We start from the raw sequence: 19115 nt of genomic DNA on the forward strand, positions 1-19115 counted from the left end.
GGTTTTTATATGACAAACTTACCACAGACAGACTTAAGTGGACCGAAAAAGATGAAGAGAGCTACAGAGGATTGAAAGAAACCCTCATGGCAGCTCCAGTATTGAGTCTCCCTGACCTACAAAGGCCCTTTCAGCTCTTTGTAGATGTGAACAACCACACTGCCCACGGAGTTCTGACCCAGGACTGGGCAGGGGCCAAAAAACCAGTTGGATATCTGTCCAAACTCCTGGACCCTGTCAGCAGGGGATGGCCCACCTGCTTACAAGCAATTGTGGCAGTAGCAATATTAGTAGAAGAAGCCAAAAAGGTAACATTCGGGGCTTCATTAACCATTTACTCCCCTCACAATGTGAGAAGCATCTTGTAGCAGAAAGCTGACAAGTGGCTGACAGATGCAAGGCTCCTGAAATATTAAGCTATTTTAATCCATCCCCAGGACCTGGAGCTAAAAACTACCCCAGCACAAAATCCTGCCCAGTTTCTGTTTGGGGCAGTCCAAGGGCATCCTCCCCATGACTGTGTTGAAATGGTAGAATTACAGACCAAAATACGACCTGATTTAGAAGAAGAAGAACTCGAGGAAGGGGAAAAATGGTTTGTGGATGGGTCTGCCAGGGTCATAGACGGGAAAAGAAAATCGGGATATGCAGTCATAGATGGCAGGACAGGAAGGATGATAGAATCTGGGCCCCTGAGTGCAGGGTGGTCAGCTCAGGCATGTGAACTGTATGCAGTATACAGGGCTTTGCTGGGTCTTGAAGGGAAAAAGGGGACAATTTTCACTGATTCCAAATATGCATTTGGGGTGGTGCACACCTTTGGGAAAATCTGGGAAGAAAGAGGTCTGCTAAACACACGAGGAAAGGGATTGATTCATGAAGAAATAATTAAACAAATCCTAAAAGCCATTAGAGGGCCAGAAGCTATTGCTATAGTCCATGTAAAAGGACACCAAACCGAGATGCAATTCAGGACTCGGGGGAACAATTTAGCAGACAAAGAGGCAAAAAGTGCTGCTTTGCTAAAGGTAAGTGCCCCAGAGATTGAAAAAGGGGACGCTCAGGAATTCGCCCCCCACCCCTCTGAAACGGAGATAGAGGCTTATCAGAAGATCAGGGGACAGTTAGAAGGAGGTAAGTGGAAGTTACCAGATGGGAGAGAATTGTTGTCAAAGGAATACACCAGGAAGATTTTAAAAAGATTACACCAACAAACACACTGGGGGGCCCGAGCTCTGGCAGAGCAATTCCTGAGATTCTTCGGCTGCAAAGGCATATATGAATTGGCTAAACAAGAGGTGCAAGAGTGCATAACTTGCAAAAAAATAAATCGTGCAAACTCCAAAAGGTTAATGGGGAGTCGTCCAGCAGCCTACCGACCTTTTGAAAGGATCCAGGTAGATTTCACTGAACTACCCAAGGTCGGGAGACACAAATTCTTATTAGTCATGGTGGACAAGCTAACCCACTGGGTAGAAGCTTTCCCAAGCTCCAGGGCTACAGCCCAAACAGTATCAAAAATCTTATTAGAAGAAATTATGCCACGCTATGGGTTAGTAAGCTATATTGATTCAGACCAGGGCACACATTTCACATCAAAGATCATCAAGCTATTGGCAGATGCTTTGGGCATTCGATGGGAATACCACACCCCGTGGCACCCTCAAAGTTCAGGACAAGTTGAGAGAATGAATCAAACATTGAAGGCCCAATTAGCAAAAAAAATGTTAGAAACAAAAATGTCATGGATAAAATGCCTCCCATTAGCCTTATTAAATATAAGAACTATGCCTCATTCCGAGACGGGACTTTCACCTTTTGAAATGTTATATGGGATGCCTTATACCCATGGTATGCCTGTAGGGCATCCGAAATTAGAGGATAAACAAATACAACCATATCTAGTAGAATTAAATAAGAATCTCGAAGAATTGCGAAAGCAGGGGGTAATTATGCAAAACAGCCCTCTTGGCTTCTCGATACATAAAATACAACCTGGAGACAAAGTGCTTGTGAAAACCTGGCGGGAAGCCCCATTAACATCTCAATGGGAGGGACCTTTTCTTGTTCTTTTAACTACAGATACCGCTATACGAACTGCAGAAAAGGGGTAGACACACGCGTCAAGGGTAAAAAAGGTCGATCTCCAAAACCAGGCACCAGAGTGGAAAATCACCTCCCCCCCCCGGAAATTTGAAAATAACCCTACAGCGGTCAAGTAAATAACTGATCACATCTATCAAGCGTTCTATGCCAGAGTGTAACTATTATCCTCTCCTACATTTCCCTTGCAGATACTGTCTTAAGGTTAAACTGTTCATACCAAGTGGGTTGTTTGGGAAGTGTGTTGAGCAGGAGGAAGACCTGACTGGCCGTTTTCTGGTAAATAGCCACAAGGCTAAGATTGTTCTAATTAGATCCAATAATCTAGGCTTTAGGTTTTCTTATTCTTTTCCTCTCGTATCAGAAGGAATTAAGGGGAAAATAACAAACAAAAAGCTAAAATTGTTATTGTTGAGTGTCATAAATCGAACAACGTACCTCGCAGTCCAGACCACACCAGTGAGGCATTTTAAGCAAAAGTATGCAGCTCGGCCTGAGTATGAAACCACAGAAAAAGATTCCTGCTGCCAAGAAGATGGTTTACCCCGCCGCTGGACGCACCCCAGTGGGCGCTGGGAACGGCAGAGGGATCCTAGCAGTGGGATTAGTCTGGGCGAGCCTGAGCCTAGCCTCATGCCTCAGTAACCTCCCCAATCCTGGGAAGGGGGAACCTGGTGGCAGATACCCAGAGGAATCACCTCCTACCTCATGGAACTGCAGCAGGGGTAAGCTTAATAAACGTTGTCCTGATACTAACACTCAACAGGGGGTGTACAAATTCAAAGAGAAATCAAGAACATACCTTGAAATCGGACAGTCAGCTCATAAACTACATCGAAGGAGCACAAGGGAAGTTTCAATTCCAGTTTGTAAGAAATGTAATCGCACTGTATGGGTTGGGGGAAAGCAGGAATCTGTCTTTGTTGCTTATTTCCAAGCTAAACCAGTATGTTATGATCTGAATAAAATTAGTATATGTGTAATGGGGGGAAAAACCTACTGGGTGGGAAATAACCTAAAATATGAAAACAGGGTACCTCTAGAAACGGAGCCAGTCATCCTGGACCTCTTAGGGGACCAGGACGACAGGGTTTGTCTACAGTATGATAAGATGTTCTGTTTTACCAAGGACAAAGAAGGGATGGATCCAGAAAGTAAGATGAAACAGGTAATGCAAGAGGTAAAAAGACAGGAAGCTGAAATAAGGAAAAAGAGACTAGAACAAGAAAAGCTGAAATCCCTAAGTGAACAATATGACCAATTGGAAAAACAATATGCAAAGTGGGGATTGCCTGCCTCTGATCAAAACCTTTTTGTAGATCTGATGCAGGAAATTGCCACAGAATTGAAGTTGTCTAATTGCTAGGTCTGTGGGGGGCTGAAATCCGCAGAAAAATGGCCTTGGAGGGGTGAGGGATTGACCCCTGAGCAACTACTAAAATGGGAAGCTGGTGAGACCCCCAAAATAATTCAAAGACCAGAGGGGTGGGTACTAGACCAACGGGTAATTGGAACATTCTGCCTTAGCAGGGAGGGAGGGTTATATTCAGAAATTGTAGGATATACTCCTTGCATTTCCACTCTATCCATAAATTCCACCAGCCACATCAAGGTCTGGCAGCCTGAAAGCCCTACTGGGTACTGGAGCCAAGAGAAAAAGAATAACTGTGAATGGAGTGACCAAATTGGGCTTTGCTGGTACAAAAGCCTCGGAGCTAACCCTTATCAGTCAATCAGCCAACTAAGTAAGTATTGGGATGAGCCTGAGAGCATAACAACCAGGTGGAAAGCACCTAATGGATTACACTGGATCTGCGGGGAAAAAGGCTTACAGCGAATTACCCCCACGCTGGAAAGGATCCTGCACGGTAGGACTAATCAGACCTGTTTTCTTCACCCTACCCAGGTCAGAAAGTAGTTCACTGGGAGCCCCCTTGTATGAATCCCTGAACCGAGAAAAGAAGAGCTTAAAAGAAAGATTCCCTCTCATCAGTGGGGAACAAACTTGGGGAGAGGATGAATGGCCTGCTGAAAGGATCATTGAATATTATGGTCCTGCCACATGGGCTCAGGATGGGTCGTGGGGATACCGGACCCCCATCTATTTACTAAACCGCTTAATAAGATTGCAGGCTGTGGTGGAGATTGTATCCAATCACACTTCGGATGCTCTTGAATTATTATCCCAACAACACTCTCAAATGAGGGCTTTTGTGTACCAAAACAGGATAGCCCTTGATTACTTACTAGCTGGAGAAGGAGGTGTGTGCGGAAAATTTAACGAATCTCAATGCTGTGTAGAAATAGATGATTATGGGGAGACCATTAGAGATCTGGCCACAGAAATTAAACGGGTAGCTCATGTTCCAGTACAAAAGTGGAACTCACTTCTCCAAGCATCGTGGTGAGACCATTTGTTTGATGGGGCTTGGTGGAAGAAAGTAATTTTCTTCATTTTATGTTCAGTAGCAGGAGTCATATTCCTACCTTGTCTCATCCCCTGCTTTATAAGACTCATCCATTCAGTGGTGCAGGGGATGCAAATAGCAGCATTACCCACAGACCCAGAAGCTGCCCTAGGAAAAACAAATCAGGTACCAAAAATAATGACACTAGGAGAAGAAATTCCTCATAGCAGGGCAGCTGAGGCCCTAGCAAAATTTAATGGACGAATAAAGGGTAAAGAACAAAACTATAAAATTTACCAGGAAATTCCAGATGTAATAAATGAAAGCGAATAAAAATAAAGAAATCTTGGGATTCAGTAGAGGCAGAAATTAGGGCGCAAATTAATGGGTTAATATAGAAGGTGGGGGATTGTTATGGGTAATAGACATAATTTGCGCCTTGCCTTATATGGAATATATAATGTTAAATACTTGTTAGATTTACCTCATTTGTACTAGCCTCCCCCCCCCCCCCCCCCTTCTCCTCCCCTCCAAGACCGGGTGTATGTTAAGAAGCTAATTTACAAGTGAGAAGATACAGCTAGCCAGGCGCCAGACGATGGGCCATGCGAGAGACCCCAGGCGCCGATCATCGCGTGAACGACCCGAGATGGATATCTTGGAAATCCCCAGACAGATCCATGTGGATTCAACAAACTCCAGACACTGAATTATTAACATATGGACTCTGAATAGAAGAAAGGACTGATTACAAAAATCTTGGCCTCAGGCGGAATTATCCCTATAAAACTTGCTTGTGCCAGGATGGAAGTGTGTGGGCATAGAGGAAAACCTCTCCTGAGGCTGACTTCTTGTTGCACACCCAGGGCTGACCCCGGGCTCGGCACTGTTTTTTTTTTTTTCCTTTTTTTTTTCCTGTGGCTGGCTAGATAGAATTTGACCGCAAATAAAACTGTTTTGTTTTTTAATTTGGCTGAATAAACTTTCGTTTATAACACTTACCAATGCCATTCCTCACACAGTATCCACAGGACAGCTGGGACCTGAACCACAACCATGTCAGTTCTTAATAGTGGGAGTGAACAGATCCCATGCAGAAGGTTTCTACATCATTCCAACTCTGTTATCTGTCACTTGTTCACAGGAAATCACCGTTTTAGCTTTCTCTCCAAACCCTCCATGTTTTATCCCTAAAGGACTAACCATAGCACAAGCTTTTCTCCTACCAGAGTCACAGAACAACACATTCCTCATTGCTTGGAGCAGGCACATCAGCCGCGGGCGGCCTCAACTCACCCGTGTCCTGAAGCATTTCGGGAAAACCATCACCCTCGTTGGCCTGATAGATACCGGAGCTGACGTCACTCTAATATCGAAATCGAAATGGCCACAGGACTGGACCATTGTATCCACGCTGGACCAACTGGCAGGTATTGGTGGTCACTTTGAAAGCTTTCGTAGCTTGCACTCAGTCACATTTGAGGGACCTGAAGGTCGTTTTGCCACCACAAAACTATTCATAGTAGGAGCTAATATAGTTTTTTGGGGATGAGACATTCTTTCTCAATGGGGTCTGAGACTAGAAACAGATTTCTAACAAGGGCTGTTGATGGACACAATACTCTATAACTCATGTGGACATCCAATACACATGTGTCTAGGTCAGCCAATGGCCCTTACCAGAAGAGAAACTTGTTGTATTAGAGCAATTAGTACAGGAACAGTTAAACAAAGGTCACCTAACTCCAACTACCAGTCCCTGGAACACTCCAGTTTTCGTAATCAAAAAGCCAAACAGTGGGAAAGGGAGGTTATTGCAGGATCTCAGAAAAGTGAACAAAGTGATTCAAGAAATGGGTTCTTTACAACCAGGTTTACCTTCTCCTGTTATGATTCCAAAGGATTGGAAGTTGACTGTTATTGATTTAAAAGACTGTTTTTTCAATATTCGTTTGCATCCAGATGATGCACCATGATTTTCCTTTTCCATCCCATCAATAAATCAGCAGGCTCCTTTAAAAAGATATCATTGGCTTGTACTTCCTCAGGGCACACGCAATTCTCCGAGTATATGGCAGTGGTATGTAGCGAAAGTACTTTCCTCAGTTTGTATACAATACCCAAATTCCCTCATCTTGCATTATATGGACGATGTTTTAGTAGCAGCAAAGGACCAAGCATCAATGCAGGAGACAACAGATCAGGTCATCTCAGCAGTGGAGAAAGCAAGACTCACAGTAGTGAAGGAGAAAATACAGACACTTCCTCCCTGGAAATATTTAGGATACAGAATCACAGAACAAACTGTAGCTCCTCAACCACTTGAACTAAAGAAAAATCCAAAAACACTGAATGAAGTGCAGCAGCTGGTAGGGACTCTGAACTGGCTTCGTCCACGGTTAGGCATTTCAAACCAGGACTTAGCTCTTCTGTCTGATCTACTGATCTTCTGTCTGATCTACAGCTTTAAACTCACCACAAAAATTCAAGAAAGAAGCCCAAAATGCTTTAGATAAAGTGATGAGAGCCATCCAGTCATGCCAGGCTCATCAGTATAATCCTAACTTGTCTTTTTGTTTGCAGTTTTAGGGGAGAGTCCACAGCTTCACAGTCTAATATTCCAGTGAGATCTAGAGAAGAAGGACCATCTGATAATGTCAGAATGGGTTTTCCTATCTTGTCAGCTGGGTAAAACTCTAACAACTTGCCCTGAAATTATATCACAATTGATTTTAAAGGGTAGATCACGAATGTTTTCCCTTTCAGGAAAGGATTTTGCAGAAATCTTTCTGCCTGTCACATCCATCTATTTGGAATAGTTAATTCAAAATTCAGAGGTTATGCAATTTGCCCTAGAAAATTTTACAGGGAAAATTTTGGTCAATTGTCCGAAACATCAGCTACTAAAATAATCTCTAAAATTAATTCATAAGCCCTTAAGTAGTCATGCACCCCTTGATGCAATCACATTTTTTACAGACAGTTCAGGGAAGTCTAAAAAATCTGTGATTGCTTGGCAAAATCCAGAGACAAAAAAAAAATGGGAATCAGATATTGAAGAAGTAGAAGGTTCTTCACAAATTATAGAGTTAACAGCAGTTGTGCGAGTCTTTTCAAAATTCATGTTTTCTTTTAATTTTATAACGGATTCATTTTATGTTGCAGGTGTAGTGGAAAGGGCAGAAAGGTCTCTGCTAAAAGAGGTTTCCAATGACCAGCTATACAGTTTACTCAAAAAACTAATTTTCCTTCTTTCTATTTGACAAGAACCTTATTTCATAATGCACATTAGTTCACATTCTGCACTCCTAGGTTTCCTAGCAGAAGGCAATGCCATGGCTGATATGTTAGCCATGTCAATACAGAATACACTTCCAAATATAATGAAACAAGCCAGAATGAGCCATGCTTTCTATCATCAAAATGCACCTGCCTTAGTAAGAATGTTTAACATACCTCAGAATCAGGCAAAAGCAATTGTCCAATCATGTCCAGATTGCCAAAAATTAGCCATACTAGCAATAGAAACAGAGGTTAACCCTCCAGGTTTAAATAGCCTGCAGATAGGGCAAACTGGCATAACTCAATATCAGTGATTTGCACGGTTCAAACATATACACATATCAATAGATACGTTGTCAGGAGCAATTTTTGCTTCTGCACATCAAGGAGAAAAGAGTAGAGATGCAATTAAACATTTCTTACAAGCATTTGCATCCCTAGGTATTCCTCAAGAAGTTAAAACAGACAACGGAGCAGCCTATGTCTCTAACAAACTGCAAGAGTTTTTCAAAATCTGGGGTATCAAACATACCACAGGTATTCCACATTCTTCCACAAGCCAATCTATTGTAGAAAGAACACACAGATCACTGAAAATGATCCTTGAAAGGCAAAAGGGAGGGACAGAAATGCTATCTACTATAGAGAGGCTGAACCAAGCTATATATGTTTTTAATTTCTTAAATAATTCTTTTATGGAGCAAGTACCACCGATTTTCAGACATTTCAGCAATACCAGTCAAGCAATGCTCAAGGAAAGGCCACCAGTCATCATAAAGGATCCAGAGACAGGACAAATTTCAGGACCCCATCCTCTTGTGACTTGGGGGAGGGGGTTTGCATGCATTTCTACAGATGCAGGTCTTTGATGGGTACCTGCAAAGAATGTTGAGACACAGGTACAGCTGATCCAAGAGCAGCAGGAGATGCCAGAAAAAGAACACACAGACAACTGAGAGACAGCTGGAATGCAGAGACTGTTTTCTAAGTTTGCACTAGTTAAAATTGTTTAAAAAAATAGTTTGCACTGAAAAAGTTCTGTAAGTTATTTCTATTTTGTTAAAAAGTTATTAACTTACGTCTAAATCATATGTTAAAATTTTTTTAAAGTTCTATATGTTTAAATCATATATAGTCAGAAACTTGAGGCTTGCCTGGGCAAACACTTCACCAAAGTTAAGATAGAAGAAAAACTCACAAGCAAAAAAAATTATAATCAAATTAAAAAATTATTATCATAACCACAAATTGTCAACAAAGGTGAGATTTTTCAGCTCATGTTCCTTTGTCCTCTTTCCTTTTTAGATATATAGAAAGGGTGAGATGTAAGAACGTGCCCCCTGTTGACGGAGTAAACAAGTTACCTTTTGTCTCCTCAAAAAGGACAAAAGCCCAGAAGTTTCTCTCCTCAATTTGGTTAAAAGACATCTCATAAGACCTAGGAGAGTTCACCTCAAACTTAAGGATAGGTAATTGGACAAGAGCCAAAAAGTCCCACCTAAGCAATTCACTAGAAAAGAAGAGAACAAAAGAAGAAAATCACTTTTGTGAAGTATTTTAGCAGGAGCAAGAACCTCTTGCCCTGGCTCGGTTTTTCAGTGACTTAGAAATCATTATTCAGTTCTAAGTGAATGGAATAAACCTAAATATTCTTGTAGGATATGAGAGATTTCAAAATGCCCGCTGCTTTTTATGTTTTGTGTGTTACTGTAATACATAATGATAAACTTAATTAAAAACACAAACTGCATATTAAAGAGACAGGATTAGCAAGGATGAATACTTACCTTTCTCTTATAAAGTCTGCCAAGTCTTTTGTTGACAAATGTCCATGTTTCATGTTGTGATAGAGAACATCAAAGCCACTGTTCCTTTCCCCCTAAAGATTAATAACAAAAAGAAAGCAGAACTGTGAATCACAAGCTAAAACAACTACAGAAAGTATAGAAATATGCATCTTAATAATATAAATATGCATTTTAATAAATTATCAAGTTTCATGAAATCAATTATTTCTAATGCTTCAGCTTCTTACCAATTGCTGTTAGTTGCCTTCAATCCCTTATATATATATAAAAAGTAAAATCACTTTAACAGCCACTACCACCCTGTGAATGACAACTCTTCAATTACATATTTCTAGACTATATTTAAAGCCATTTATTTTCTAGTTTTCTACAGGTCTTGTATTCTTTCACTTCCCATCTCATTAAACACATTTTTAATACTGCATTCCCTCATATTTTTCCTTATTTCCCATGAACTAAAATTCCCACCTCCCCAGTTCTTCATACTTCATGGATATTTCTGTTTTTTAAAAAACAACTCGTAAAGATCATTAATTTCTTCTTTCTCATAGCTAACTTCCCTTTGTCTATTCTTAACTTTAGTTTCAAAACATAAACCACTTTTCCATCAGTAAGGCATTTCTTACAATTAAAACTAAGACACTGTCCAAAATACTGATTAATAAATTCAGCCAGCTTATCATCTCTGGTACCATGGTGACCTTCCCCCTGAAAAGAAGAAAGCAACAATAAATGAAAGTGAGGCAAGGCACAGCATAACACTGCTACTAGAAGAGTTTTCCTATCAAACTATCCATTCCCCTCCTGCCTTCCAAAAGCTTCAGATGCATAACACTGCTGCTACTAGATCCAGAAGCACAGCCTCAGGAAAATTGCATGCATGTTCATGTTTGAAGGGAAAAAAAGGATGAGAAACAGAATTTTGGACTTTTCACAATGGCAGCTCTACATCTCCAGTGAAAGATTTGGTCAGGCACAACTCAATTTCTGTCCTTTTTATTCTGGAAAAAAATTGTTTGTGCAGCCATAAGGCACACCTGATCAGGGAAATTATACAGCTGAAAAATAAAGCTAGTAAATAAAGACCGACGATCCAGATCACTGCAGCACCATGACCTGTGTCGACTACTAAAATGTGTGAAGTGATGGACACAGAGCTCTAATCACAGTTCATAATGATACAGAATAAATACACCATGTCCATATCAACAGGTCAGCTTGGACCCGAATATCAGCCCTGTGAACTGTTAATTTTGGGAAAGTGCAGATCAATGACCAAGGGATGTTTTTGTGTTCCCTTCTGTGTTATCAGTGACATCCCAACAAGAAATCACTGTCTTAGTAATGTACCCTGACCCACCTTGCTTTATCCCCCAGGGACTGGTAATTGCTCAAGTGATTTCGCTCCCCAAACAGGACTCTAACAACACACCAGAGTCCTTAGTAATGTGGAATAGGATAATAAGCCTCAATCTACCTCAACTAACCTGCACACTAGAACTTAACACCAAAAAGATTGTTCTCTCAGGACTCATTGACACAGGTGCAGATGTGACTGTCATCTCACAGTCCAAGTGGCCTCCCGACTGGACTCTTACACCTGCTCCAGGAATGCTAGCAGGGATTGGAGGTACCAGTGACAGCCTGAGGAGTATGCAGCTGGTTAAGTTTGTGGGACCCGAAGGCAGCATTGTTACCACCAGACCATTAGTGGTAAGAGCCCCCATAATTTTGTGGGGAAGAGACATTTTGTCCCAGTGGGGAATGAGCCTAGAAACAAATTTTTAATTGGGGCCATTGAACAGTGTGACATCCTTAAATTAACTTGGAAAACAGATAAACCCATGTGGATTGATCAAAGGCCCCTCCCTGAAGCAAAACTCATCACACTTAAGTCTCTAGTGCAAGAACAACTCCAAAAGGGTCACATAATACTGACCACAAGCCCATGGAATACACCCGTCTTTGTCATCCAAAAACTAAACAGCAATAAGTGGCAGCTCTTATAGGACCTATGTAAAAATAATGAGGTCATCGAAGACATGGGCAAGCTAAAACTTGGTCGGCCATTTCCTGTCATGATCCCTAAGAAATGGAAATTGACGGTTATCGATTTAAAAGATTGTTTCTTTGACATTCCCCTTCACCCTGATGACGTCCCTTGATTTGCATTTTCAATTCCAAGCCTTAACAGACAGGCACCTCTCCAGAGGTACCACTGTATGATACTACCCCAAGGCATGAAAAATTCACCTACCACATGCCAATGGTTTGTAGCTAAAGTTTTAGCTCCAGTTCACCGAGATCATTCACAAGCAATTATTTACCATTATAAGAATGATATACTTATTGCAGCTGAAAATGATCCATCTCTAGATACAACTTTAAAAGCCATTGTCACAGCTATCCAACAGGCAGGACTGACCACCACAGAGGAAAAGATACAACAAACATCACCCTGGAAATATTTGGAACTCAAAATTCTTTCTCAGACTGTACAGCACCAGCCATTGCAACTAAATGAGAAACCAGAAACGCTCCATGATTTACAAAAACTTTGGGGAACAACTAATTGGGTCAGATCTCTGCTGGAAATTACTAACAAAGATTTGATTCTGTTGTTTGCTTTGTTAAGGGGGGATTCTGAGTTAAATTCACCTAGGCAGCTAACAGATGAGGCAAGGGATACCTTAGATAAGGTATCCCATGCCATTCAAACTCATCAGACACACAGAATAAATCCAAACTTACCATTCCTGCTAGCTATTTTGGGAAAGAGACCCCAACCCCATGCCTTAATCTTTCAATGGGACCCTGAGACATCTGATCCTTTGTTAATTTTAGAATGGGTTTTCCTACCCCACCAGCTTAGTAAAACTATAACAACAAAGCCAGAGATGATGGCTCAGCTTGTTATAAGAGCCAGGTCATGCTTATTTTCTCTTGCAGGAAAAGATTTCTCTACTATATTCCTGCCCACAACTACTCTGTATTTAGATTGGCTATTATAACAATCAGAATGTTTGCAAATTGCACTCAAAAATTTAATGGGCAAATTTCAGTCCATTACCCTAAACCATAGGCTGTTGCATTCTTCCCTTAGCATGATTCCTAAACCTTTTAAAAGTGTTGTACCCCTTGATGCACTAACCATCTTCACTGATGGATCAGGACAGTCCCATAAATCTGTTATAACCTGGCAAAACCCTGTAACACATGATTAGGAATATGACATGGAAACAGTAGAAGGTTCACCCCAAATAGTTGAATTAGCTGTGGTTATTAGAGCTTTTTCTAAGTTCACATGTCCTTTTAACCTGGTAACTGATTCTGCTTATGTTGCAGGCATTGTCAAGAGAGATGAAAATTTGTTCCTAGAGACAGTTTCTAATGATCAGTTATACTCTTTGCTTAAAACTTTAATTTCTATTCTTTCTCAGAGACAGCATCCCTCTTTTGTCATGCGCATTCGTTCTCACAGTTCCTTGCCAGGATTTCTAGCAGAATGTAATAGACAAGCTGATACCCTGGCTATGACCATACACACTACAATTTCAAACATCTTCGAGCAAGCACGGCTCAGCCATGCATTCTTCCACCAAAATGCACCTGCCCTAATACGCATGTTTAATACCACCAGAGATCAAGCTAGAGCCATTGTCATTACATTCCCTGAATGCCAAAAATATTCTCTGCCATCTACTGGGGCAGGAGTAAATCCTAGAGGGCTTCACAGTTTACAAATTTGGAAGAGCAATGTAACCCATTATGCATCTTTTGGTCGCTTTAAATACATACATGTTTCAAGAGACACTTTCTCAGGAACAATCTTTGCCTCTGCTCACGAGTGAAGTGGCAAAAGATGTTATTAAACATTTCCTATGAGCATTTTCAACTCTAGGCATCCCACAAGAAATTAAAACAGATAATGGACCTGCCTATGTCTCCCAGAGAATGCAGCAAGTTTTTAATCTATGGGGATTCAAACATATCACAGGCATTCCACACTCTCCCACAGGCCAATCAATTATTGAAAGAACACATCGGTCTTTTAAACTCCTGCTGGAACAAGAAAAAAGAGAAATAGAAATGTTATCCACAGTTGAAAGGCTTGCTAAGGCCACATATGTATTTAATTTTTTGAAGAATTCCTTTATGGAAGCAAATCCCCCAATTATCAGGCATTTTTCTAATACAATGCAGGCACACTTAAAAGAGACACCACCAGTCTTAATTAAAGATCTTGATGTGAAAAACACCAATCACTTGGTTTTTAAAATTTTTAAAGTTTAATAATAATAAAAATGGTTATAAAAATAGTAATACAATTAGAGTAATAAAAATTTAGAGTAAGGACAATTACAAGACAATAAAAAGCAAACAATTACGGACGTCGGGATGCTCTCAGACACTAAGTCACGAAAAGCATACTTTGTGAACAAAGGAATAACCCTTAAAAGCAATAGCCTGTTGCATATCCATATATCTCATACATGATGCATAAATTCCTTGCAAATTAAGAATTTCTCTGGTTCTTGTCAATTCCTTCCCCTTAATCCTGGTGGTTCCATGAAGGCGGAGAGAAGGTAGAAGAATGTTTGTCTTTTTTGATAAGGAGGCTGAAACTCTTTGTCCTGTCGCTGTTATCTCTGTGCGAAGTTTCTTGATTATCTTATCCCTTGCTTGAGCCAGTAAAAAAAAATCCTACATCACAGAATTTCTATTTTAACATTATGTTGTAACCTAAAACTATATTTAACACAGTATTTAAGAGAATTAATACAGCATAACTTTCTAAAATTCCACATATAATATTCATTTTAATATTTGTGAAAAGCCAATCATAAAATATGCATTTTTCACATTGAAACAGGCCAAAGTATGGGACCCTTTCCTCTGATTACATGGGGGAAAGGGTATGCTTGTATCTCTACAGGTAAATGACCTTGGTGGGTTCCAGCAAAGAACATCAAGCCATATCTGCAGCCTCTGCAAGATCACCAAGAAGCTCTACAGGAGGAACCCCGAGAAGAACCTGCAGAAAAGACACCATGAGGCTTGCAAATATCCATCCTTCACCTGCTACCTACTGCTGATTAATGCCACTGTTTTCTTAACTCCTTAATCATTATTAATTTTTTTAGTTTAACCTGCAGGTTGTTCTGCTGGACATGGCTCTTAAAAAACTCCTGCTTGCAACAGCCATCCTGATTGATGCCATGCCCCTCACTAAGGCCTGAGAAGTCCCACAGCCAAAGAAAAAATATCTGGGTTATGTTAGTGAATATTGTCGCCCTGATTCTTGAGTTTTCTAAAGCCTTCTGAGTTTACATTCTATTGGGAAACTTTCCCACACAGTTTCTGTAAATAACATGTTGTTTTGCATTCCTCCATGGGGGTGGAGAGACTTGATGTACTACTGCTTTGTCCAATGTCTTTGGAGAGGTGGCCCATTCACTCTCCAATCCACTGTCACCTTTGGAGAAGTATAAAACTTGGAGTCAAAAAATAAACTCTCTCTTTTGCCTTGCAAGGTGGCAGGTGGCTCGCGTTGTGCTTTCTCGTGTCCTATAGCGACATCTGGTGACCGCCGAAGTGTATTGCAGCTTAGGCTGGGAACTGTTGGTGAGGTCTTTCTGTTTGTTCAGCGCGTTGCCTGTTGCTGGTTTTTTTTTTTTTTGGTAATGGAGAGCTTTGAGGGCATTAGGGAGGAGTCTGTGGCTTTGGACGTTTGGAGGGAGGTGCTGAAGCGGAAACGCGTTCCTTTTTATTGGGATGATTTTGAGAGGCTGTTTTTATGGGCAAGGAAACAGGGATTCTTTCCCAATCTTGCTAAGGCCCTTTCCTGGGAGAATTGGTCTCCCGTGGGAGATCGCCTCATGGATGCCCTGCTTGATAATCGTTTTGAAGATGTTGAGCCGCTGATGATGCTGTTTAAGAGGTTGGATGCCATTTGGCAGGGGTCTGAGATTGGCAGTTCTCGGGCTTCTCTGGGGGACCTATCTGTCTTGGATGCGGATGCTGGGGAAGCTGAGTCTCTCTACAGTTGCCCTGATTCCCCTAGCCCCGGGGGGAGTGAGCCGGAAGGTGGCTCCTCCTCTGGTGTGGTTCGGGATCCCAGCCCACTGGCTCCAGGCATCCGGTCGGTGGAGCCAGTTCAGCCGCCTCGCCCTGCCCCGCGTCGCAGGCGCAGTGGGCTGGGCGGGAAAGCACTTTCTCTTTGTGCCTTCCCGGCGCTCGGGGGTGACCGGGGACCCGTGGATCAGCCCCCGCCTCAGATTGCGTCTGACTCGGTGACGGTGAATTGCCCGAACTGTGGTGTTACATTTCCCCTGGAGAAGACACAGGCGCATTCGCCCGGTCCAGTCTCGGGTTCATCTTCTGAGGAGGAACCCGCTCCGATCCCTGAGCCTGCGCGGCCTGCCGGGCATGCGCAGGCGGTGGGGGCCGCCAAAGGCGGGGCGTTGGTCACTGTTCCATCGGACCCCGCCCCGGCAGGCAGGCAGCCCGCCCCGTCCCGCCTGATGGGGGCGGTGCCCACCGGGAGGCTGCGCAGCGCGGGTCCGACGCTCCTTGGGGGCGTGCCGGACTCCCTTGTGTCGTCCCGCGGTGACGTGTCTCCGCGCGCAGCGTCTCCCTCTTCGCCCCGTCCTTCCCCCGTCTCGGGGGATGGGAGCGCTGCGCTGGGGTTGCGGTCTGCGCCTCCGCCTGCGCCCGCCGCGGTGCCCTCTGCTGATACTGCAGACAGCACCACTGGGGCACCGGCTGGTTCGGTTCCGTCTTCCCTGCCTGCCGCGGGGGCCGGGACTGCGGCACAGCGGGGCGCTGGGGTGTTTACCTTTAGCACGACTGCTGACGCGGCCGGCGGGAGACCGGTGACTCCCCGTGGCCGCGGATCCTCCCAGTCGACCTTATGGACCCTCCCTGCCTGCCAGGTGACCGTGCGTCCGAAGGACCACGGGCGGTTTTGGCAGGAGGTCCTGGATAAGGCTGAGGAGATGTGCGACTTCGGCCCCTCGCGGAGCCTGCCGGATCAAGGGGAAGGCTCCTCTGGCTCTGCTGATGCTGCGGGGGGCGTGGTGTCCAGTGATGTTGCACCGCCTCGCAGCCCAGGGGCTGCCACTGTCCTGGAGTCCACGGGACACGATACAGTGGATAATGCAGCCTTACCAGGGGGTCCTCAGTCTTTCCCTGTGCTTAGGGGTGTTACTCATAACACTCATCAGCCTTTTTCATTTAAGGTGTTGAAGGAAATCCGAGACACCGTTGCACAGTATGGTGTTGGGTCTGATGATGTTATGCAGATGATCCGATTACTTGTTGCTGACCTGCTGACGCCTTCCGATATTCGTTCTGTGGCTCAGGCTCTTTTTAACCCTGTGCAATTTGACGTGTTTGAGGACAAGTGGGCCGCTTTAGTGGCCAGCGCAGTACGGAAGAATGCTACGCGGGGGCAGCAGGATCCCAGACGTGTAGCTACCGCTGACATGTTGATGGGCACAGGTAATTATGTTGATCCTCAGGGGCAGGCTGGATACAATCCTCTCGTGCTTGAGCAGTGCAGGACGTTAGGCTTAGCAGGTGTGATCCAGACCTTAGAAATGGCTGCCCCGATGGAACCCTTTCTGACTGTTGTTCAAAGGGCCGATGAGTCATTCATGGACTTTGCATCGAGGTTGACTGCCTCGGTGGAGCGGCAGGTGGTAGAACCTGAGCTAAGGCGAATGGTCCTTGCGAGATTTGCTAGGATCCACTGCAATGCAGAATGCAAGAGAGTCATACAGGCTCTTCCTGAAGGGGCTACACTTTCACAGATGGCAGCGGCCTGTGCAGACCTAGGCCCCTCGGTTCGGAAGGCGGATGCTTGGGCTGCTGCTGCGCAGCCGGTCTGGGCAGCACCGCAGGGCTGGCAGCAGCCCCGGGGTGCTGCTCAGGCGAGCACCAAACGGAGGAAGAAAGCACAGAAAGGAAAAATTCCCTTGTATGTGTGTGGCCGGTGTGGAAGGCCAGGCCATCTAGCAGATGTTTGCAAGGCAACTGTTCATGTTAATGGCCAAGCACTCCCAGGCCCGGGAAACGGGAAGCGGAGCGCGAAGGGGGGGCGCGCTCAGACACAAGTTCCTCTCCAGACCCCAGAGCCCATGGAGGTCTGCTCGACCAGCTTGTCGCCAGCACCTGCAGGTCAGCAGGTGTGGATGTCTGCACAGCAGCAACAGTCATGTTAGACTCTTGCAAGGTGCACAAGGTTCCCCTGGACGCCTTTGGTCCCTTGGGTGAAGGCATGAGCGCCTTCCTCATGGGGAGGTCTAGTGCCACCCTTCAGGGCGTCATTGTGCACCTGGGTCTCATTGATGCAGACTTCACAGGGCAGATTTGTGCAATGGTTTCCACACCCACCCCCCCTGTTACGATCCCAAAAGGGACACGGCTTGCTCAACTTTTGCTTTTTAAGTCTTCTGTTCGCAGGACGACTGACCGGTTGCGAGGTGATGGCGGTTTTGGATCCACTGGGCCGCCTCAAGTTCACTGGACTGCTGTCCTGACCAAAGACCGTCCCGAGATGCTGTGTACCCTCTCCATCCCTGATGCGACACCGTCAGAGATCCGCCTGCGTGGGCTCCTTGACAGCGGCGCTGATGTCACGGTTCTCTCTCTTGCCGCCTGGCCTCCGGACTGGCCCCTGGATCCAGCGGAGATGTCTGTTGCGGGCCTGGGGGGAACAGCACGGTGTTATGTGAGCCAACAGCCTGTGCTGGTCACAAACCCAGAGGGACAGACGGCCTGGATTAGGCCTTATGTTACTTCTTCTCCTGCTAACCTCTGGGGGAGGGATGTTCTATCTGCGTGGGGGGTGCGCATTGGGATGGGTTTTTGATGGGGGCCACTGCAGCGAAGGGCGCAGAGTGTTCTACGCCTCCTATACGGTGGCTGGTGGATACACCTGTTTGGGAAAACCAGTGGCCCCTCCCTCAAGATAAACTGATCGCCCTTCGGAAATTGGTGCAGGAGCAGCTGGACCAGGGTCGTCTGGAGCCTTCTAACAGTCCCTGGAACACCCCTGTTTTCTGCATCAAAAAAGAGTCTGGGAAATGGAGGTTGTTACAGGACCTCCGGAAGGTCAATGCTGTCATGGAAAGCATGGGAACATTGCAGGCGGGCATGCCATCGCCTACCATGCTTCCTGCAGGCTGGCCGATCTTCATCGTGGATTTGAAGGATTGTTTCTTTACAATTCCTTTGCATCCCGATGACAGACCGAAATTTGCCTTCACGGTGCCAGCAATTGACAATGATGAGCCTGCACAGCGATATCAATGGAAAGTTTTGCCCCAGGGGATGCGCAATTCCCCGGCCATATGCCAATGGTATGTGGCCCGTGCCTTGTCTGGAGTTCGCAAGCAGTTTCCTGATGCACGTCTCTATCATTATATGGACGACATCTTGGTGGCTGCGTCCACTCAGGATGAGCTGCTGAGGATTCAGCCTCGGTTGCTCGATGCTTTGCATGCTCATG

General features: G+C 44.5%; 1 protein-coding gene across 1 annotated transcript in view; it reads right to left on the reverse strand.

Moving 5' to 3' along the window:
- LOC116806920 (F-BAR domain only protein 2) overlaps positions 1 to 19115 on the reverse strand; it is a 69607-nt gene that overhangs the window by 34968 nt on the left and 15524 nt on the right. The window contains exon 2 of the mRNA XM_072922981.1: positions 9581 to 9672. Coding sequence (XP_072779082.1) covers positions 9581 to 9672 — 92 coding nt within the window. The remainder of the gene's footprint in view (positions 1 to 9580; positions 9673 to 19115) is intronic.

Source organism: Taeniopygia guttata, chromosome W (assembly GCF_048771995.1).
Source record: "Taeniopygia guttata chromosome W, bTaeGut7.mat, whole genome shotgun sequence".
Taxonomy (NCBI): Eukaryota; Metazoa; Chordata; class Aves; order Passeriformes; family Estrildidae; genus Taeniopygia; species Taeniopygia guttata.